At 44.9% G+C, this 23,323-nt stretch overlaps 1 protein-coding gene across 2 annotated transcripts in view; it reads right to left on the bottom strand.

The window, feature by feature from the left end:
• The window catches only part of VANGL1 (VANGL planar cell polarity protein 1), a 62,050-nt gene that overhangs the window by 13,472 nt on the left and 25,255 nt on the right, over nucleotides 1-23,323 (bottom strand). For both annotated transcript variants that reach the window (XR_010750312.1, XM_066377224.1), the window contains exon 5: nucleotides 1,097-1,230. Coding sequence is in view for 1 of the 2 variants with exons in the window: in XM_066377224.1 (XP_066233321.1) it covers nucleotides 1,097-1,230 (134 nt within the window). In the remaining variant the exon portion in view is untranslated. The remainder of the gene's footprint in view (nucleotides 1-1,096; nucleotides 1,231-23,323) is intronic.

Below are 23,323 nucleotides of genomic sequence, written 5' to 3'. Positions count from 1 at the left end.
CCAAAATGAATGGACCTCCCACAGATATAGACCATAAATCAACATTCCTCTGAAAATGTTTGCCTGCAAAAGAGAGAGAGAAAGAAAGAGAGAGAAACTGTTCTGAAAGAGAATGAACCATAAATACAAACAGAGAGAGGAGGTCAAACCAGATGAGCCATGAAGTTTAAGCTAAATATACTGCTCACAAAAATTAGGGGATATTTTGCCTGACCTATGGTGGCGCAGTGGATAAAGCATTGACCTGGAAATGCTGAGGTCGCTGGTTCAAAACCCTTGGCTTGCCTGGTCAAGGCACATATGGGAGTTGATGCTTCCAGGTCCTCCCCTCTCCCCCCCCCCCTCTCTCTGTCTCTCCCTCTCCTCTCTAAAATGAATAAATAAAAAAAAAAAATTAGGGGATATTTCAAAATGAATATGAAGTGATAAAAAAGGAAGCACTTGCTTTTTTTTTTTTTTTTTTTTTTTTTTTTTTTCATTTTTCTGAAGCTGGAAACAGGGAGAGACAGTCAGACAGACTCCCGCATGCGCCCGACCGGGATCCACCCAGCACGCCCACCAGGGGCGATGCTCTGCCCACCAGGGGGCGATGCTCTGCCCATCCTGGGCGTCGCCATATTGCGACCAGAGCCACTCTAGCGCCTGAGGCAGAGGCCACAGAGCCATGCCCAGCGCCCGGGCCATCTTTGCTCCAATGGAGCCTTGGCTGCGGGAGGGGAAGAGAGAGACAGAGAGGAAAGCGCGGCGGAGGGGTGGAGAAGCAAATGGGCGCTTCTCCTATGTGCCCTGGCCGGGAATCGAACCCGGGTCCTCCGCACGCTAGGCCGACGCTCTACCGCTGAGCCAACCGGCCAGGGCTGCTTTTTTTTAATTAAACAAGAACATCAAAAAAGCAAACAAGTCAAAGAAAGTTGTTCAATTATACAAATGAGATGCAAAACCAACTTTTATTGCATTGGTGACAATGCACTGTACAAAAGGCTGAAAGTAATGGAGTGTCTGCACATCCCTGATCCCCTAGTTTTTGTGAGCAGTAGTTGCTCCAACTGCCCCAGATACCCCTAAACCCATCATAAACACTGTTACAGGCACGCACCATCTACATTGTAGACTTTCAGCCCGGCCATGTGCTTGGCTGCGCGGAATTTGGATGCTGTTAGGAGGTTGGGATTATAAATGGTGAAATCTTTATAGTAATTTTCCAGAACCACCAATGCTGCTCGCTGGATACTGAAAAAAAGTGTGGGGGGGGGGGACAAAATTAGTGCAAACCCTTTTCATTAAATAAGTAGGTCCTAAGTGAAAAAACAAATAAAAAGCCAGGTAAAGTGCCAGAGCACCCTAGGTAACTGCACAGAGAAAGCTACTGGGTTTCACCACTCCTTCATCTCCAGGATTAAAGATGAAACTAAGTCCTATCATCATGTGGCTTCTGTGCCCTCTCTCAGTCTATGTCATTAGCCATATCCCATCTAGCCAATAGTTGAAAAAGGAATAAATTATAGCTTAGATTTGTTTAGGCCACACAGAACTTTCCTATTTCCCCCAGTTTACAAAAAAGAAAACTGATGATCCCAAAATGGTAAGATACTTACAGATGGCCACACTTAATGAGTGAGAGGACACAGTGTGGACCCAGGTCTCCTAGGTCCTAGTGCAATGGACATGCCCCTCCCACACACACTGCATGGCCAGCTAGATCGTCCCAATGTCCTGCAATCTGTAACTGATCACCTGCTTGGCCCTTAGCAGAACAGGGCAGGAGCAGAGAAGAGCTAATGCCAACAGGTAATTATGTGGGTGGTGAGGGAGGGTGCCCGTACTCAGTATTGGGTAGCAAAAGAACATGCTCTTGGTCTTCGATGTGAGAGGATTTTACATACCTTACCTCCTTTGACCCCTGCAATCACTCAAGGAAAGAAAATTGAAGTTCAAAAATCTCTGACCTGCACAACAGCACATGCCTTTCCCACACAGAAGGGCTGGGACTCCAATTTGCAGTTGCTAACCTCTAACCTGTACTCCTTCCCTGTGACACGTGGCCTCTGTGGGACAGTGTGCATACCAGTACCACCTACCCTATGCTAAACACTACAGTTATTTGCATCTTACCCTTTATATTTTCCTTCCCAGGCCCCTTCTAAGTGATGAGCTCACAAGGATTACTTATACTAGCTGGGGAACCAGGACAGGCTGCCTTTGATTCCTGGGTGACCACACTGTGTTCCATGGCTCTCTGAGTGGCTCAGGGATATTCACTTGACACCAAGACAGTGCTGTCCCTAACCTATCAGCTGGCCATTCTGCCAACCCACCCTTCAGCTTCCCTTGGAACTCTGCCCCCAGAGTTTAACACAGAATCTGAAAATGATCTACAAGTCAGTCAGTTAAACTCTTTGAGAGCACAGTCTTGGCAAAACTTTCTTACTTCTCTCCCGCAAGTGTCTGGATATGTACTCTGCATTTGGCTAGTGTCTAGTATCTACCCAGATACATGCACTTGGTGAGACCAACCTCATATAATGGCAGTTTCAGTCCCTAAGTACAAAGCCACGCTTTGAAAGCCCTAGTCAATGTTACTTAGCTGCTCAGTCGTCACTTTCATATTTGAGTAAGTACCTATACCTGCAAGCCCTGGGACTGCAAAGATAAGATGAATAGAGCTTCTCTTTAACCAGGTGTCCATGGTACCGAAGCCCTGTGACAGCTGGAATACCCAAGGATCAGAGGCACACACAGAGAAAAGCTGACTGCTGGGTGTAAGGTGGTTCTCGAGTTGAGGTTTGTGTGCCACAGATCTCTGTGCAGAAGTCCCCTAATGTGGAGCTCAGCACAGCCTCAGCTCCTCCTTGCCTATCCTTCTTTGTGCTCTGAAGAGGGCAAGTGCTTCTTCATTTCCCACTCCATCAGAGGCTGACCACAGCCTCTCCTGAATGGCACACCACAAATACACGCATCCGCACCCATCTGCCTCCTGCTCCTGTGCGCTGATTCGCCAGGGTCCCCGGGCTAGGGAGACGAGGACCTCTCCACACAGACACGCTGGGTGCAAACATTCTATCCCATGCTCCTACACTGACATGGAAACATCTCCAGGTGCCTGGATTCCAGCAGGAAGGTATTTCCCTGATTAGAATTTAAAAATTTAAAGGCAACTCAGAGGTCATTCTCAGGCCTGTCTTCCAAACAAACCCTGTGTGGCTGTGGGTTTGGCTGTTCTGCTCAGCCAGGCTGCAGGAGAAGCTCAGGGGACCCCACTAGCTCAGCCAGGCCTGTGGGGCAGGTGGGCGAGGCTGGATCAGAGCTCAGCTGTATCCCGACTCCCCATTAGAAATCACACAGCACACTGGGCTGCCCAGGGAGGAGTGCTTTTCAGGCCCGGGTCCTACAGGGGTTCCCTTGCAGGGTGCATACTCCATCCCCTTCCAGCAAGCACAGCCTGCCTCCCTTTGAAGCCCCAGGGGCCCTGGGAGGGCCCAGGGACTGGGCAGGTAACATGAGACAGGAGCCACTGATGTCACGGGGGTGAGTCTCACTGTCCTCCAAAACCTCAAGAACCGTCACTCAGAAAAACCCAACTGGGGCAAAGTTCAGACAGTGTGGTCTTCCTCCAGGACTATCATCTCCACAGAGCTTCCAGAACACCCCAGACTGTTCCAGAATGCCCCAGAAGCAGTTGTGGACCTGGCCAGCCCCAGGCTGCCCAGCAAACATGAGAGCTGAGGGACTCACAGGGAAGTCTGGAAATGCCCCTCAGAGTGGTGGCACACACTCACCTACAGAAAACTGTGTGGGCCACACTTGACCTATCAGCAATATTGGGGTTTGAGAAGTGCCACAGAAAATCAAACAGAACTAAAAATCACACAGAATTGAAATGCCCAACTTAAAACAAGTGGTTGTGAGGTTTGGTTGAAACTCCGTAATGCCTCTCTTTACCTTTTTAAAGAGAGTGAACTACATAAGTAATATAGGCTGTAAGTCTTGCTAGTCTCAGGGTGATCACTACTCACACTGATGACGAGCTAACCATGCACAAAGCACAGGGAAGGTCAGACCCCATAGGAGGTGGGGCTCCTGTCCCCACACCCCAGGCTGAGTCACCAGGCTGTCTGTTCACTTATCCCCTACAGCCTCCCTCAGTATAGGCCACCCTGACTGCCAGCTGCTGTCCACCTACCTGCCTCAGGCACCCATCTTTGTTTTCATTATACCCTCAACTTGGGTATAAATAGAGAAAGTGGGCTTCCAGGGACCCCAGGGCGGAGCTCCACCCCATCTAAGTGGTACCTGCTGCAACACAGGTGTCTGATGTCTATTTGAATCCAAAGCCCAAGGTCTTTTTTATTTCTGTTCTGGCTTCTGATTCATGCTCTGGATTGCCTGAGTTCGTTAGATAATGGATTTTAGGTTAAAAGGAACGTTCTATGAATCTATTATTTAACTTCCCAATAAACAAGAATTCAGCACCTGTTGAAGGGCCATACAGTGGGGCACCCCAGCATTGGTCCAAGTTGGAGCCCCACAATGCCAGTAGGCAAGATCCCTTTCCTCAGCCAGGGTCAAAGTTCAGTACCTTCCTGCTTCTTTCCTTTGGCATCTTACATGGCCAAAGCAGGATGGACTTCTTTTAGGAAGTCTTTTCCAACTCTCTGGTCCCCAATGACCTGTCCCTAAACTCCTAACATCAACAGCATCACACGTCACTGGTGATGCTCTGAGTGTGTTGGTCTCCTCATCATCAAGTCTGTGCAAGTCCCCACGCACAAGGGACACCTCCTTTGACTTCCCTACTGGTATACAATACCTACTGGCTCAACTTGCTCATTAAGGAAACCCTAGATTCTCATAGTTATAGGATCAGTTCTGAGCATATATTTCATAAAACCATGGAGTTTCAGAGATGAACAAAAGCAAACCCTTTAATTGGTCCCAGTCTCTCAACCAGATCCCCTCTGGGGAAGAAGGGACCAAGATGAGACACCTGCCATCTCTCTTATCACTGTCATATTCAGAGACAATGGCATACTAAACAATCCTATATTACAGGCAGGTGGGGCCTGATGTACATGTTGGGGATACGAACCCACCAAAGACTCGTGGCAAGGAGCACTCTCCCAAGATAGAGACCTCTGAGCTCATTCATACCACGTTCCATATACCCCCCATGTCACTATCCAGGTAACTATGCTTCCACAGACCACACATATTTGTGGGAAAAAAACCATAAAGACACAAATACAGGAATCCCAAATACACACATGAAAAGAGAATATGGAATATGGACCAGTCAGGATCAGAAGCAGCTCTTGTTGTTACCAATGGGAATGTAGTGCCCCCTCAGCTCTGCTTGGTCCAGGCTGGTCTGAACCTGACCTCATGGACAAGACAGGGCAACACCAGCTCAGCACCAGTGCTGGGAGTTCAGCCACTTCCACAGCCGAAACTCACACTGCCCATGCTGCCTCACTGGCGTGTTCTCCTCAGGACACATAGAGTGGCACGTGAAATGCCAGGGCCTTTTGTGTCTAACCAACCACAAAACACTTCCATGTCATCGATGATTGGTATATAATTGCCATGGCATTGGTGAAGAGGGATTTACCCTGTGCTACATTTCTTAAATAGGCTTAGAAAGAGGCCCCTCCACAAGATAGTTCAAATTTTAGTTCATAAAAATCTCAAAAACAGGTTTTTGAAAGGTAAGTCCTGAAAAATAAAAACAAAAGCAAATGAATACCTTCCCCGTGCTCTGTGCAAGCTGCAGGGGAGAAGCCATGTGTTGTGCAAGTGGTTCTGGCTTCGTCCCCAGACTATATGAATCTTGGCTCTTTTATTTATTCTTTGACATTGAACCAATCAACTCATTTCTCCAAACCTCAGACTCTTCATCTGCAGGATGGGGAAAAAAACACAGAAAACCCTGCTATTACATAAATGGGTTCCAAACTACCCAACTGTATGAAATGCATCACTCCACGGTTATCGAAATGGTTAGCCAGTGTCAGGTGTAGGCAGCTAGTCAGAAATTCTCGTGAGAAAACACAAGATACAAATACACAAGGTTCTGACTGAGGTCTGCTGTCACTTGTGGCAGTTATCTCCTGAGCTTAAATACCCGTGGAGGCAATTCTGAAGTCTACAACTTCCCCAGACTTCAAAGGCAGGAGGCGTTTAGGCCAGGAAAAAACACTGGAGACTCACCCTCCACTTTTCTGCTTCCCAAGGAGGAGTTGTCTGGTTTAGGTCTGTTTTAAAGATGAAATGAGATAATACATTTTAAAGTGCTGTCCCAAAGCAAAAGGCTCCTAAATGGCAGTGCAGTGAGCTTGCATAGAGCCATGTATGCTGGGGTGCAGATCCTCCCTTCCATGTGGCTGCCCTGCCCTGCCATCAAGGACCTGCCATGAGGGTACTGTCACAGGAAGTGAGTCAGAACAGGCCCTCTGCATAGTGTTCCTTATGCAGTATTTCCTGCCAATGCTCGGCCTCCTGAAAGTCAAGTCAAGGGAGTCCATGGCACACGAAGTAGAAAAAGCAGGGCCCTCCGAGTCAAAAGGCCTGGACTCCAGTTCTGATCCTGCGACCCTGGAACCCTGCGTGGGTCACTGTCCCCCCTTGGCCTGTGCTGCAGAGATCATCCTGACTATTCTATGTGCTGTGAAAGCATCCATGAACCAGAAAGGATTACAGAAACCTAAATCACAGTATCAATGAAGGTGAGCCCTTCACAGCAAGGGTTGAGGTTGGTGTGTGGCTAGGACATTCATGCTACCCCTTGGGCAAACAAGTATGACCCAATCTCCACTTATTTCACTTCACACAAAATGAAGAGACCCTTCAAGTTCACCCAAGCAGAGACCCAGAATTGAAGAAATCACAGTCCATCTGATCCAAACCCCCAACCCACGCACCAAATTCTTTTTACAACACCCCAGGCAGCATCCAGCCTTCACCTCAAAGACAATTCACTTAGTCCATCCTGGAATGACCTTTCTTTAAGCTCCACCCACTGCTTCCTTCAGTACCAAACCCTTCTTCTGGTGAAAGTCCATCAAATACTTGCTGGGAACAAGCATTTGTAGCCTCCCTTTTAACTCTCATTGTGCAGATAAGGGCAGTAAAGCCTGGAGAAGCACGTGTGCACACGTATGCACACACATGCATGTACAAACACACACAGAGTTGTCCATTTCCTATTCCTTCACTTTCCCCTGAATTTGATTGTGGCTTCCACCATTAAATGAATACAAGCTATTAAAATCAGAAATATTCAGGCTTCAGAGCTCATCTAGACCGACTTCCTCCAGAACAGGGACAAAAGCTGTCCCTGACAGGACCAGGGGGCAAAACCTCATTCAGGTGTCAGCTAGTTCTTTTCAAATATCTGTTTGCTCCCTTCAGCTCTATCAACAACAACAACAAAAAAGCTTTCTTCATGCATGAAAAGCATGAAAGCATTTCCTCCATGCTAACGCCCCTCGTGAGTGCTGGCCACCACCGCTGTGGCTACCGAGGGATGGGCTGACAGAAGAACACTTAAGAACCTGTTCTGGTCATAGCAAACTCTACAACCACCTCCCTTCAGGTTAAGTACTCACCACACTGCAAGCCAACTAAGGATGCTGACATTCAGAAAAACCCTAACAACCTGCCTCCCAGCTCTATTCACAGGCAAGTATGAAAGATGAGCACCTGCAAGTGCCAAGTGCTGGGATATGATGTGGACAAGACCTCAAAGGCTTACTCTCCCACTGGTGGTGACCATAGTCCAGGGGCTCAGCAGCTGATGGAACATGTGATTGGAGGTGAGGAAGCAGATGAAAATCTACAGAGGAGGCAAAGCTTAGTTTATTGAAAGATGAATGATGGTCACTCCACACGGACAGCAGCTGCAAAGCTCATTCCAGAGAGCGGAAGCAGTGTGAGGAGACAGGCCAGTGGGAAACAATCCTAAACATCTACAGTGACAGCAAGAGGTCTCAGTGTTGAGTCACAGAATAGCTTTGAGAAATCTATGGTGGTGGGCTGAACAGTGTCCTCCAAAATTCACATCTACCCAGAACCAAGAATGTGCCCTTGTTGGATCTTCACAGAAGTAACGACAGTAAGATAAGGTCATCATGCTGTCTTTATGAGAAAAGGACTCATGGAGAAGGCCAGGTGACAGTGGAGCAGAAATTAAAGTGATGCAGACACAAGCCAAAGTGCATTGAGGGCTGACCAGGAGCTAGGAGGACAAGGAAGGTTCTTCCCCAGAAACTTCAGAGGGAGCATGTCCTCATCAACACCTAGATCTCAGAATCCTGGACTCCAAAACGAAGAGAATCGAAGCCACCCAGCCCATGGTCCTTCACTATAGCAGCCTTAGGAAATGAACACATGTGGATTTAGGGCAAGGAGGAGGCAGGAAAAAGGCAAGGCTGGGCTAAGACCAATGGCTAAGGTGAGGGGGTGAGGAGGAAGGGGGTGAGATGAGAGAGAGTGGGTGGGTAGCAGAGAGGGGGAGGACGCAGAGGACGCCATCAGTAAAGGCTTCTCAGGTCCCAAGGCCACCCTATCTCTAACTCTGCAAGAACATCTACTCTGGTGGCTGTGTTTTAGGCCTGAACCCAGGGGCTGTGAGAAAACTCTGAAAGGCAGAATCCCAAATGAAAGTTGACTCAGCATTCTGTGAACACTCCAAACCCGAGGGAGCCGGTGGATGCCCTGGGTTTTGTCAGACTGACTTCTCCAGAAGAGTCAATAAGACTCCAATCTGGGTGTGAGGGCTTGACTACTCCCTGGACTCAGAGATAAGCTGACTTGCCTGTGAAAGAGTCAGGACGATTTGCAGCAATATTTGTGTGCATCCTGGTGATGCAAACATAATTAGCCCCTGAGTGTTGCTTCCGCTGCCACTGAGAACCAGCACATAGGCGTCTATACCTCCAAGCCCTCTTGCCTTTTAATTAAAATGTTTATCTACTGCTACATATGGGGAGGTGGCTAACACAGGCCCCACACAGATAATAGGTAATGACCACCTTGGAACTTGAGAACAGGGAGGAGAAAAACTGGAATCTATTGTGTTTATCGAGAGATCTAAGTCAGACTGCAGAAAGATCTGGAAGAAAGGCTGGATTTTTTCTGGGACTTTGTATTGATACAGCAGGTGGGACACATACTGCTGCTTGAGATCTTGAGACATGAGGCAGATAGCATCCTGAGAAGGGACCCAGCTCAGTGGTCCTGTCCCGCGGTCGAAGCCCACAGTGCCTCTCCTCCTGGCTGCATGGATTCCGGAATGACCCTGGTCTGCTGGCTTCTCAGCTGCATGGCAACTTCAGGGATCAAGTTCCTTGATTCAACATTCTCAAGCTGGAAAGGCCTAGGCTTTGAACACTGGATCTGCAGACAAGCTGTACAGGGTGTCCCCACTGAAAGACAGTCAACTGAGGCTAGAGGTTAGAGGCATCCACACGGACAGCCCGAAGGAGGCAGGGTCAACAGGATCTGGCCATCAGAGAATGGCCCCCACGGAGCAGTGTGGGGAGCCTGAGAACACTTCTGCATGCCCAGCACTGCCTTGTTTAAGTTTCTGGTAATAAAGTGTAACCCTGGAAGATGCCCTCTCTAATGATACAAGTAAACCCACAGCAGGGTGTGCCCAGAGGAGACTGCTCTGTCAACACAGGGAGAAGCCCATGAGGACTAGAAGCCTCCAGCAGCCACACGCAATGACCTGGCCCTGCTCCTCTCAGCACTAAACAACAGAGAGCTGTCACATATGTCATCCCTCCTGTCCATGGGCGGTTGGTTCTGAGTGTAGTAACAACACTGATGAGAGCCTCCATCTGAGATGATCCAGGCATGGCTGGCTGTCCGCTTGGCAGTCTGTCCCATAGCAGAGCCTCTCGAAATTGGGAGGATGTATGAGACACACTTCCCCTCAAGTGACAGGTCCGGCGATTGCAGCCCCACTTCCAAGCCAGGGCACAGACCACACCACACGGCCTCCTCCCTGCACAGTCTGACCTGGGCTGCATCTGCCCCCTGGAAGGGAGAGTGAACCTTCTCAGCACTTTGCATGACTCTGCTGAGTCACATCAGACACACATCAAAGACAACCACCCACTTAGGGCTCTCCAGCGAGGAGATTTAGATGGGGACTAAGCACCTCCGGACCCTCCCTGGACACTCGACTGGCCTTCTCTTCTCCAGCTTCATACCCCTCAACACCCATACCTCTGGGCCTGGGAAGAATTATGGGAGCACAGTGAGAAGTTTGAGGTTGCGGGTGGTCCATCTGGCCAAGTGGACCTCTGCCTACAGACACAGAGCTCAGCTGGGCAGCGGCCCTGCAGGACAGGGCAAGCAGGCCTTTGGCCCTCTGCCTACTCGAGTGTCAGGATCTCACACGCACTATGTCAAATCCCACCCATCAATCCATGGGCAAATGTGCAGAATGCCAGGCCCTGCCTACAGCGCGAGTCCTTCAGGAAAATGAATGGCACACTGTTTGGGGTGTGGGATCCACTGCCCAGCCCCACCCATGGCCTTCCAGGAAGGCCACCTACACTAGCTGTACAACCACGGGATCCTTCACCCTCAACGGGTGACTCCTCTTGGCCACAGGGTGAGGCTGGGGGCAGACACTGTAAGAGGGAAGCCGTTCCAGCTGTGGCTGCTGCCAGCAGGCAGCTATACAAACACAGGGCTGCGGTGCCCGGCACCTTTCATTAAACCACTTTGAACCAAGGGCCAACGCAAAAGCGGCAGCTCCGGGCCCACCTTTGAAATCCTCCCACAGTGAAGCAGACCTGAGCAAGAACTTCAGACTCACATTTCAGCTTACCCATTTCTATCCTTTGCTTTTTAAGGGAGTGGGGTGAAGACTAGCAAGTATCTTCACTAAAACACAATTAAACAGAACGAACATTTCTAAAAATGAAATTGTCTATGACACCATGATCGTAAATAACATGGCCATTTAAAAACACTCTCAACTTTACCACAAATGGTGCTGGGTCCTGTGAGACCATGTTTTCTAGTCTGGAACACGGGTGGGGGGGCACAGCCCAGTGATCCCCATTCTGAATGTCATTTGATCCACAGACATAAGATTTCAAGGGGAGTGGAAATATCCTGGAATTACTGAAACAACCTAACTTTCCCAAGAGCCCCTCCCTTTCTCATTTCTAACTAGAAAACTCAAGTGCGGCAGAGAGAAACAAGGACCCCACTCAAGTTGGGAGGATGCAGGCGTGAGCTGGAGAAAGGACAATATGAGTTCTGTCTTCAGGGTTGAGCTGCTCTCATTGATCCCATGGTTTCCTGGGGCTCTGGGGTCAAAAGTCATCAGTGTACATAATATGTTCCTGTCTTAGCTCGGTCTGCTGCAACAAAATACCATAGATAGAGAGGCATAAACAACAAAAATTTATTTTCTTATAGTTAGGGAGCCTAGAAGTTCAAGACCAAGGTCTGGCCAACCCTGTTTCTGGTGGGGGCTCTCTTCCTGTCTTTTCACTATACTCACACACGGCCTTTTCTCAGCCATGAGTGTGCAAGCTCTCTGGTGTCTCTTCTTATAAGGACACTAATTTCATCAGACCTTCTACTTCACTTAACCTTATTTACTTTAGAGGCCCCCATCTTCGAATACAGCCACACTGGGGCATAAAGCTACAACCTATGAATTTTGGGTGACATAATTCAGTCCATAACATTCTGGCCCTGGTTCCCCAAAATTCATGTCCTTGTCACATGCAAAATATATCATTTCCATCCCAATAGCCCCAAAGATCTTAATTCATTCCAGCATTAACTCTGAGTCTGAAGTCCAAAGTCTCATCTAAGTATCATCTCTCCTAAATCATGTATGGGTGAGACTCATGGAACAATTCATACTGAGGCAAAATTCCTCTCCAACTGTGAACATGTGAAACTAGACAAGTTATGTGCTTCCAAAATACCAAGGTGGATGAGGCACAGGAGAGACACTCCCACTGGAAAGGAGAAAGGGATGTTGGGTCCCAACCAAGTTCAAACCTAGCAGTGTATACCCATTAGATATTAACTTGAGAGTAATCCTCTTTGGTTCAGTGCTATGCCCTTGGGACCCACAAGAGTGGCAATCTCATTCTTCCCTTTTCTTGAAGGATAATACATGTTAAGCAGTTTTCCTTCATCCCACCTCACTTTCTCTGTTTCCTTTAGTCCCAGCTGACCCTGTTTCTACTGGGATAATCTCATCTTTATCCCTGGCTTCTGCTTGAAATGGCTGATTCAATCCCTGGTTCATACCCAAACTAATCTCCTTGCCCTACGGTTGTTCAGCCACACCCTCAGTGTTCCCTACAGGTCATGCTTCATCAGTTATTTATTTATTTTTTTTGCAATCGTAGGCTGAGACAAATTCTGTATGATTTCACTTATGTGTGTAATCTAAAAAACAATATAAATGAACAAACAAAACAGAAGCACACTCAAAGAGACAGAGAACAGACTGATGATTGCCGGGGGGGGGGGGGGGGGGGGGTTGAGGGTCTGGATGTAGGTGGAGGGATTGAGAAGTACAGATTGGTAGTTACCGAACAGTAATGGGGATGTAAAGTGCAGCATAGGGAATACAGTCATAATAATACAATAACAATGTATGGTACCAAGTGGGTACTGAAAGCATCAGGGGGAACACTTTGTAAAGTATGTGATTGTCTAACCACTATGCTATACACCTGAAACAAATATAAAAATAATGCAGACTGGAAACTGTATTTGAAAAAAAAATTACCAAAAATCTAGACAGGCCAAGAATCTTCCAAGGCTTCAAGTTTGGATTTCTTTGTGCTTAGCAATTCCTTCTTCAATTCCCATCTCTCCTCTCACATTTTACTAGAAGGAATAAGAAGGACCCAAGCTGCACTTTCAATATTTTGCTTAGAAATTTCCTCAGCTAAATATCCAGTTTCATCACTCATAAATTCTACCTGCCACAGAACACCAGGACAGAAACACAATTCAACCAAGTTCTTTGCCACTTTATAACAGGGACAGCCTGTTCTCCATGATTCAGTAACATGTTCCTCCTATAGATCCCCACTATGAGCTATTATTTTTTGGGGGGGGACACATTCAGTCCGTAACAGTTCCTTTTCAACACAACTGTGCTACAATCATAAACTCCCACTGTTGGAAAAGGAAGCCAAACCCGTTCTTCTAAAGCACAGGTGGTTCTGTGATCAGTAACCAGACCCTCAATGAAAAAGTCCATGGGTCAGAGTAATGGTGCGGTAGGAAGCAATACTGATAAATCTCCCCCAAAACTCAACAAGATCTTCAACCAGAAACAGAAAAACCTATCCTTGGAGCCTCCAGATGTTTCGCAATACACCCGAAGGTATGGTCGAGTGAAAAATTGGCTAAATATATAATCAAACCCCGAAGGAAATAGGGAGTAAGAAATGCTCCGCCTTCCTCACTAACCTAAACAGGGCGGCTTTCACTGGGAACTGAGAATATAGAAACTGAGGCGGGCAAAGGGGGTGAATAGATCCAGGCCGCGGCACAAATGGCCGAACCAGGCTGTGGCACAGAGATCCAGGCTGAGGAAAAACTGTTCCTGTGGCAACCCGGGCAATACAAGCTAACACTCGTGCCAAACCCAGACAAAGACAGACAAGCGGGGCAGCCATTTTCCCCAATCTCCTGGTCGGCGCACGCAGATAGTGCACGAGAGATTCCTTCCAAAGCCCCGAGAGTGTGCGCCCGTGTTGTCCCACAGAGAGGCAGAGTCAGAGGCCTTTGTGTGGGCCGAAAGCGGAATCTCCGGGCCGCCCCAGCACCCTGGGAAAGCCACGCACGGAGAGGGAGCGAGAACTAATTCCAACGCTGGAACTTTTCCGTGTGGGAGGGGGATTCACTCAGAGGGTGAGGCGGCCAGCCTGATTATCCTGGTCTGCGTGCACAAAGAGTGGGCAAGAGATTCCTCCAAGCACCTCAGGAGTGGGCGCCTGTGTTGCCCCACAGAGGGGCAGAGTCAGAGGCCTCTGTGTGGGCCGAAAGCGGAATCTCCGGGCCGCCCCAGCGCCCTGGGAAAGCCGCACACGGGGACAGAGCGAGAGCCAATTCCAACGCCGGAACTCTTCCGTGCGGGTGGGGGTTTCACTCAGGTGAGACTGCTGGCCTGATATCCTGGTCTGCGCGTGCAGATAGTGAGCGAGAGATTCCTCCGAGTGCCTCGGCAGTGCCTGCCCGTGTTATCTATCCCACAGAGGGGCAGAGTCAGGGGCCTTTGTGTGGGCCAAAAAGCAGAATCTCGGGCTGCCCCAGCGCCTTGAAAAAGCCGCGCCTGGGGACGGAGCGAGAGGCAATTCCAATGCTGGAACTTTTCCGTGCGGGTGGGGGTTTCACTCAGAGTGTGAGACTGCTGACCTGATATCCTGATCTGCGCACACAGATAGTGGGCGAGAGATTCCTCCAAATGCCTCGGCAGTGCGTGCCCGTGTTATCCCACAGAGTGGCAGAGCCAGAGGTCTTTGAGTGGGCGGAAGCCCCGCCTGATTATGCTAGCAGGTCTGACTGACTGACCCTTACCCAGAGCCCTGTGCTGAGTGGGAATTGAGTGGGGAGTTGCCAGCTCTTTGAGCCTCTTACTATCCAGGCAGAGGCAGCAGCAACCCCATAGCTGGATTATCAGGCTACTAACTGAGGAAGAAAAGACTAGGAGAAAGGCTCCAGGAACACAGACTCTCTCACTGTCGGAGCCTATAAATGCTAATGAGACTCGACTGCCAACGAGACTGAAGCACAATACACGACATCGCCATAGAGACTTATCAACTGCAAACCTCTACCTGAGCGTGCCAAAGGGGCAGAACCCGAGGTACAGAGTCACCGACCAGGAAGAGGGAGAGAAAAGAAAAAGCAAGAAGATAACCTCTCAAAATCAAGAATAATACGCAGACTTTATAGCCTATTCCATTTTATTATATTTGTTTGTTTGTTTCTCTTATCTTCATTCTTGATATTTTTTATTCCTCCTCCAATTTGGTCATTTAACTCTCTGCCGGTCTTACTCTTTCCTCTCCTTGAACTACACTACCCATAAGTGTTACATCTCCCATTATCTTTTCTTTCCTCTTCCTTTCTCTCTATGAGGGTTGCACTCCAAAACCCTTAACTCTCTCTCTCTCCTCTTTTTTCTTTTTCTTCTTTTAGTGGTTCCCTCTTTTCTCTCTCTCTCTCTCTCTCTCTCTCTCTCTCTCTCTTTTCTCCCTCTATATTAGTTTCTTCCTTTCTCCTTTACGTCTCCTCTCATTCAAACCTCAATAACGAACAATATCTTATCTGGGACTCAAACTTATGTTTGTGGCATTTTGGGGTTTTTTTACTTTACCTTTTTAACACACTAGAAGTGCTCCCATCCCTGGCTCTCCATTTTATCTAGTTCTTGTTCCACTAAATACAATAGTAATTTTTTAATTTGTCCCCCCATTTTCCTGTTTCCCTCTTATTCCTCTCATCATAACTCTTAGTCAAACAACACCTAAAAGCAAATCATTTTATTCTTGACCCAATTTTTTTTTCTTATTTGCTTTTTGTGGGTCCATACGCCCTTTTTTTTTTGCCCCTTTATTACTTCTCCCCAATTCAGGCCCTCCATTACAGGCATTGTTTGTTCTATTTAGTACAATATAATTCACAGTTCACCACAAGATTTTCTCAAGAAAGAGGGGAGAGGAGAGGAGAGGAAAAAAAGGAGGAGGGGGGAATAATTTACTTTTTTTTTTCTTTAATTTTTATTTTATTTATTTCATTATTGATTATTTTAAAAAAAAATCTTTTCGATTTTTTATTTTTTTAACTTTTTATTCTTTATTAAATCTCATTAATACTATCAACAAAACCACCCTCAGATGCCATTAAGGAAGAGAAAATCGAATATCATGGATACAAAAGAAAGAGAGGTAACACAGCTAGATGAGTAAAAATCTATGGAGAAAAAATTTAATATATTGGAAACCTTGGAGCTAAATGACAGAGAATTTAAGATAGAAATCCTAAAAATCCTCCGAGATATATAAGAAAACACAAAGGCAATTTAGGGAGCTCAGAAAACAACTCAACGAACACAAAGAATATATGTCCAAGGAAATTGAAAGTATAAAAACAAATCAAACAGAGATGAAAAACTCAATTCATGAGCTGAAAACGAGGTTACAAGCTTAGCTAATAGAACAGGCCAGATAGAAGAGAGGATTAGTGAAATAGAAGACAAGCAACTTGAGGCACAACAGAGAGAAGAAATAGATTCCAAAATTTAAAAAAATGAGATAGCCCTACAAGGATTATCTGACTCCATCAAAAAGAATAACATAAGAATAATAGGTATATCAGAGGGAGAAGAGAGAGAAAATGGAATGGAGAACATACTCAAACAAATAATAGATGAGAACTTCCCAAGCCTGTGGAAAGAACTAACGCCTCAAATTCAAGAAGCAAACAGAACTCTGAGTTTCTTAACCCCAACAAACCTACTCCAAGGCATATCATAATGAAATTGGCACAAACCAATGGCAAAGAAAAAGTTCTCAAGGCAGCCAGGGAAAAGAAGAATACAACATATAAAGGAAGGCCCATTAATTATCATCAGATTTCTCAGCAGAAACTCTAAAAGCTAGAAGAGAGTGGACCCCAATATTTAAAGTCCTGAGAGAGAGGAACTTCCAGCCACGAATACTATACCCATCAAAGCTATCCTTTAAATATGAAGGAGAAATAAAAACATTCACAGATACAGAAAAGATGAGGGAATTTATCATCTAAAAACCCCCACTCCAGGAATTACTAAAGGGGGTTCTCCAATCAGATACAAAGAACAAAAAAAAACAAAGCCACAAATAAAAGCTCCAAGAAGAACACAATAAAACCAAATTTAAACTGTGACAACAACAAAAAGAAAGGGGGGGAGAGGATGGAGATTAACAGTAGCAAAGGACGATGGAGTGCAAAAGCACTCACAAAATAGTGTGCTACAATGAACAGGGTAGGAACCCTTTTCATTGCTTAAAGGTAACCACCATTGGAAAAACCACCACAGAAGCACATGAGATAAAAAAGATATTAACAGAGGAAAGATGTATGGAATACAACCAAATAAAAACAAAAGATAGAAAAACGAAAGAGAAGGATCAAACAAGACAGAAAACTAACAGAAAGCAATATATAAAAGGGCAATAGGGAGCTCACAAGTGTCAATAATTACACTAAATGTAAACGGATTAAACTCACCAATAAAAAGGCACAGAGTAGCAGAATGGATTAAAAAAGAAAATCCAACTGTATGCTGCCTACAGGAAACTCATCTAAGTAACAAGGATAAAAACAAATTCAAAGTGAAAGGCTGGAAAACAATACTCCAAGCAAATAACATCTAAAAAAAAGCAGGTGTAGCAATACTCATATCTGATAATGCTGACTGCAAGACAGCAAAAGTACTCAGAGACAAAAATGGCCATTTCATAATGGCTAAGGGGACACTGAATCAAGAAGACATAACAATTCTTAATATATATGCACCAAACCAAGGAGCACCAAAATATATAAGACAGCTACTTATTGACCTTAAAACAAAAACTGACAAAAATACAATCGTACTTGGAGACCTCAATACACCGCTGACGGCTCTAGATCGGTCATCCAAACAGAGAATCAACAAAGATATAGTGGCCTTAAACAAAACACTAGAGCACCTGGATATGATAGACATCTACAGGACATTTCATCCCAAAGTGACTGAGTATACATTTTTCTCCAGTGTACATGGATCATTCTCAAGAATTGACCATATGTTGGGCCACAAAAACAACATCAGCAAATTCAGAAAAATCAAAGTTGTACCAAGCATATTTTCTGACCATAAAGCCTTGAAATTAGAATTCAACTTCAAAAAAGAGGAAAAAAATCCCCCAAAAATGTGGAAACTAAACAACATACTTTTAAAAAATGAATGGGTCAAAGAAGAATTAAGTGCAGAGATCAAAAGATATATACAGACTAATGAAAATAACATATCAGAATCTATGGGATGCAGCAAAAGCAGTGATAAGAGGCAAGTTCATATCACTTCAAGCCTATATGAACAAACAAGAGGGAGCCCAAGTAAACCACTTAACTTCCCACCTTAAGGAACTAGAAAAAGAAGAACAAAGACAACCCAAAACCAGCCAAAGAAAGGAGATAATAAAAATCAGAGCAAAAATAAATGAATTAGAGAACAGAAAAACTATAGAAAAAATTAATAGAACAAGGAGCTGGTTCTTTGAAAAGATCAACAAAATTGACAAACCCTTGGCAAGACTTACCAAGGAAAAAAGAGAAAGAACTCATATAAACAAAATCCAAAAAGAAAGAGGAGAAATCACCAAGGACACCGTAGATATACAAAGAATTATTGTAGAATACTATGAAAAACTTTATGCCACTAAATTCAACAACCTAGAAGAAATGGATAAATTCCTAGAACCATACAACCTCCCTAGACTGAGTTAAGAAGAAGCAGAAAGCCTAAACAGACCTATTAGTAGAGAAGAAATAGAAAAAACCATTAAAAACCTCCCCAAAAATAAAAGTCCAGGCCCTGACGGCCAAACCAGCGAATTTTATCAAACATTCAAAGAAGACTTGGTTCCTATTCTACTGAAAGTCTTCCAAAAAATTGAAGAAGAAGCAATACTTCCAAACAGATTTTATGAGGCCAACATAACCCTCATACCAAAACCAGGCAAGGACTGCACAAAAAAAGAAAACTACAGACCAGTATCTCTAATGAATACAGATGCTAAAATACTAAACAAAATACTAGCAAATCGAATACAGCAACATATTAAAAAGATAATACATCATGATCAAGTGGGATTCATCCCAGAATCTCAAGGATGGTTCAACATACGCAAAACGGTTAACGTAATACACCATATCAACAAAACAAAGAACAAAAACCACATGATCTTATCAATAGACGCAGAAAAGGCTTTCGATAAAATACAACACAATTTTATGTTTAAGACTCTCAACAAAATGGGTATAGAAGGAAAATATCTCAACATGATAAAGGCCATATATGATAAACCATCAGCTAACATCATATTAAATGGCACTAAACTGAAGGCTTTCCCCCTTAAATCAGGAACAAGACAGGGTTGTCCACTCTCTCCACTCTTATTTAATGTGGTACTAGAGGTTCTAGCCAGAGCAATCAGACAAGACAAAGAAATAAAAGGCATCCATATCGGAAAAGAAGAAGTAAAGGTATCACTTTTTTTTTTTTTTTTTTTTTTTTTTTACAGAGTCAGAGTGAGGGATAGACAGGGACAGACAGACAGGAACAGAGAGATGAGAAGCATCAATTATTAGTTTTTCATCGTGCATTGCGACACCTTAGTTGTTCATTGATTGCTTTCTCATATGTGCCTTGACCATGGGCCTTCAGCAGACCAAGTAACCCCTTGCTTGAGCCAGCGACCTTGGGTCCAAGCTGGTGAATTTTTGTTCAAACCAGATGAGCCCACGCTCAAGCTGGCGACCTTGGGGTCTCGAACCTGGGTCCTTCCACATCCCAGTCCGACGCTCTATCCACTGCGCAACTGCCTGGTCAGGCAAAGGTATCACTTTTTGCATATGATATGATCCTATACATCGAAAATCCCAAAGAATCCACAAAAAGATTACTAGAAACAATAAGCCAATACAGTAAGGTCGCAGGATACAAAATTAACATACAGAAGTCAATAGCCTTTCTATATGCCAACAATGAAACAATTGAGAACGAACTCAAAAGAACAATCCCCTTCACGATTGCAACAAAAAAAATAAAATACTCAGGAATAAACATAACAAAGAATGTAAAGGACTTATATAATGAAAACTATAAACCATTGTTAAGGGAAATCGAAAAACATATAATGAGATGGAAGAATATACCTTGTTCTTGGTTAGGAAGAATAAATATAATCAAGATGGCCATATTACCCAAAGCAATATATAAATTTAATGCAATTCTTGTAAAAATTCCAATGACATTTTTTAAAGAAAAGGAGCAAAAAATTATCAGATTTATATGGAACTATAAAAAACCCCGAATAGCCAAAGCAATCCTAAAGAAAAAGAATGAAGCTGGGGGCATTACAATACCTGAATTCAAACTATATTATAGGGCCACGACAATCAAAACAGCATGGTATTGGCAGAAATATGGACACTCAGACCAATGGAACAGAATAGAAAACCCAGAAATAAAACCACACATATATATAGTCAAATAATTTTTGATAAAGGGGACAAGAACACACAATGGAGAAAAGAAAGCCTCTTCAATAAATGGTGCTGGGAAAACTGGAAAGCCACATGCAAAAGAATGAAACTGGACTACAGTTTGTCCCCCTATACTAAAATTAACTCAAAATGGATCAAAGATCTAAACATAAGACCTGAAACAATTAAGTGCATAGAAGAAGACATAGGTACTAAACTCATGGACCTGGGTTTTAAAGAGCATTTTATGAATTTGACTCCAATGGCAAGAGAAGTGAAGGCAAAAATTAATGAATGGGACTACATCAGACTAAGAAGTTTTTGCTCAGCAAGAGAAACTGATAACAAAATAGACAGCCAACTAAATGGGAAATGATATTTTCAAACAACAGCTCAGATAAGGGCCTAATATCCAAAATATACAAAGAACTCATAAAACTCAACAACAAACAAACAAACAATCCAATACAAAAATGGGAAGAGGACATGAACAGACACTTCTCCCAGGAAGAAACACAAATGGCCAACAGATATATGAAAAGATGCTCATCTTCGTTAGTTATTAGAGAAATGCAAATCAAAACTGCAATGAGATACCACCTCACACCTGTTAGATTAGCTATTATTAACAAGACAGGTAATAACAAATGTTGGAGAGGCTGTGGAGAAAAAGGAACCCTCATACACTGTTGGTGGGAATATAAAGTAGTACAACCATTATGGAAGAAAGTATGGTGGTTCCTCAAAAAACTGAAAATAGAATTACCTATGACCCAGCAATCCCTCTACTGGGTATATACCCCCAAAACTCAGAAACATTGATACGTAAAGACACATGCAGCCCCATGTTCATTGCAGCATTGTTCACAGTGGCCAGGACATGGAAACAACCAAAAAGCCCGTCAATAGATGACTGGATAAAGAAGATGTGGCACATATACACTATGGAATACTACTCAGCCATAAGAAATGATGACATCAGATCATTTACAGCAAAATGGTGGGATCTTGATAACATTATATGAAGTGAAATAAGTAAATCAGAAAAAACCAGGAACTGCATTATTCCATACGTAGGTGGGACATAAAAGTGAAACTAAGAGACATTGATAAGAGTGTGGTGGTTACGGGGGGAGGGGGGAGAGGGAGAGGGAAAGGGGGAGGGGGAGGGGCACAAAGAAAACTAGATAGAAGGTGACAGAGGACAATCTGACTTTGGGTGATGGGTATGCAACATAAGTGAACGACACGATAACCTGGAGTTGTTACCTTTGAATATATGTATCCTGATTTATTGATGTCGCCCCATTAAAAATAAAATTATTAAAAAAAAAAAAAAGAAAAAGTGCACGGTCAATGTCCATTTATAAGATACTCTTCATCTCAATGAATGAAGCATGCTTAAAACCCCAGTTAAAACCTGCTGGCAGAAATTCAATGCAATGGAGCTTTGGCAAAATGAATATTCAACAGAATGGGTCACTGAACAGACAGCGTTCTCAGGGGGCTGGGACAACAGTTTGATCTGCTTCTGTGGTTTCAGACTATCCTTGCTGATGATGATTGGCCATCACTTTTCACTGAAGTTCAAACACCTCGCTACCGGGCTCTCCCCCCTCTTGAAAGATACTACTTCTGGACTTTTTGAGAAATGGAAGTCAGTAATTAAGTCTGTTGGAACTATATGCAAAGGAAGAACAAGTAGACAGACTCTGAGGATGAGAGCCAAGGTGGTGGCTGCAGGTCTCTGCCATATCCTGGACCCAGAGGATAGGGACCCCACCCCTCTCAGGATCCCCACCTTGCACAGTCCTCTCCCCTTAAACCTGGGCTGGGGCTCGGACCTGCTTTGACAAGAGGATTCAGGGCCAGTTCTAAGCTTTAAGAGGCCTGGGAGCATCTGATTTTGTGTTCTTGGGAGCCCAGAGCAGTCCTGCTACCCTCATAACACACTACTCCCCAAAGCGGGCTCTCTGGGGAGGGTGAGAACAGCAGAATATATGGGGAGGGAGGGAAGCCCAGCCCAGCTGCCTCCCAGTTGCCTGTGGTCACACAGGGACCACTGGCCAGACTAGCAAAAGAACTTCCCCCGCTGAGCTCAGCCCAAGGAACTGGGTGGTTTTATACAGCAAAAGATAAAAGATGGGACAAGTGATGTAAAAAAGTTTAAAAGGTTTAACCAGACAAAGGCTCAAACCTGCTGCTGTGGTTATAAGGCGCAGACTTGTTTGCTAGCTGATTGAATAAAAGAACCGATGGACTAAGAAATGGCTGCAAACACAAGCCAGCCACCTCTGACAATCCTCCTCATTCTCCATTCCAGCCCCAAAGCTATCAGTGACATGAAACAGGACAATGTTTAAAAAGTAGCATCCAGCATGGCACATGGTAAGTACTCAAACACGCTTACAAGTCCCCTGCTGCGCCCTGAATGCAATAACGAGAATGTGAACGCATCTACTCAGAGGAACTATGGTGAAGTAGTTAAGGTTATTCTGGTGCCAAACATCCTGGGCTCAAATCCTGGCTCTGACAGTCACAAACTGTGTGGCCAAAGACCTCACACTTAACTCCACAGTGCCTCAGTTTCCTCATCTGAGAATGAGGGCAACACTGCCAATCTCACAAGACTGTTAGGATTCAGTGGTTACATGTTAAGAGCTCAGAAGATGTCTGGCATGTGATAAGGGTAAATGTTATTTTAGTCTCTTTTCTATTTTTTTGTGGGTTTCTCCCCAAACACAGTCAGATCAAACTCTAGTCTTTGTTGAAATCCTGGAAAAGTTAGCAACTCATTGTCAGAATGTGGCTAAGAAAAGCAACAAGGGACACGTGTGCAGAATTACGAATCACATGATGAGTGAGAGCCAGCATGCTGTGGGGAGCGTGGCACAGGGGTGACCAACAGGAAGGCAGTCGTTCCCTGCAGCCTTGCACCGGTCCCTTAACCTGACAGGCAGGAGGAACAGATGGAATATCTGAAAAGCCTTTAGTCATCCCTAAGGCACTGGGAAAAGATTAGGAAGTC

Source organism: Saccopteryx leptura, chromosome 3 (genome assembly GCF_036850995.1).
Source record: "Saccopteryx leptura isolate mSacLep1 chromosome 3, mSacLep1_pri_phased_curated, whole genome shotgun sequence".
NCBI classification, from domain to species: Eukaryota; Metazoa; Chordata; class Mammalia; order Chiroptera; family Emballonuridae; genus Saccopteryx; species Saccopteryx leptura.
Note: the sequence above shows the minus strand (reverse complement) of the source record. Positions and strands in the feature narration are given on the sequence as shown.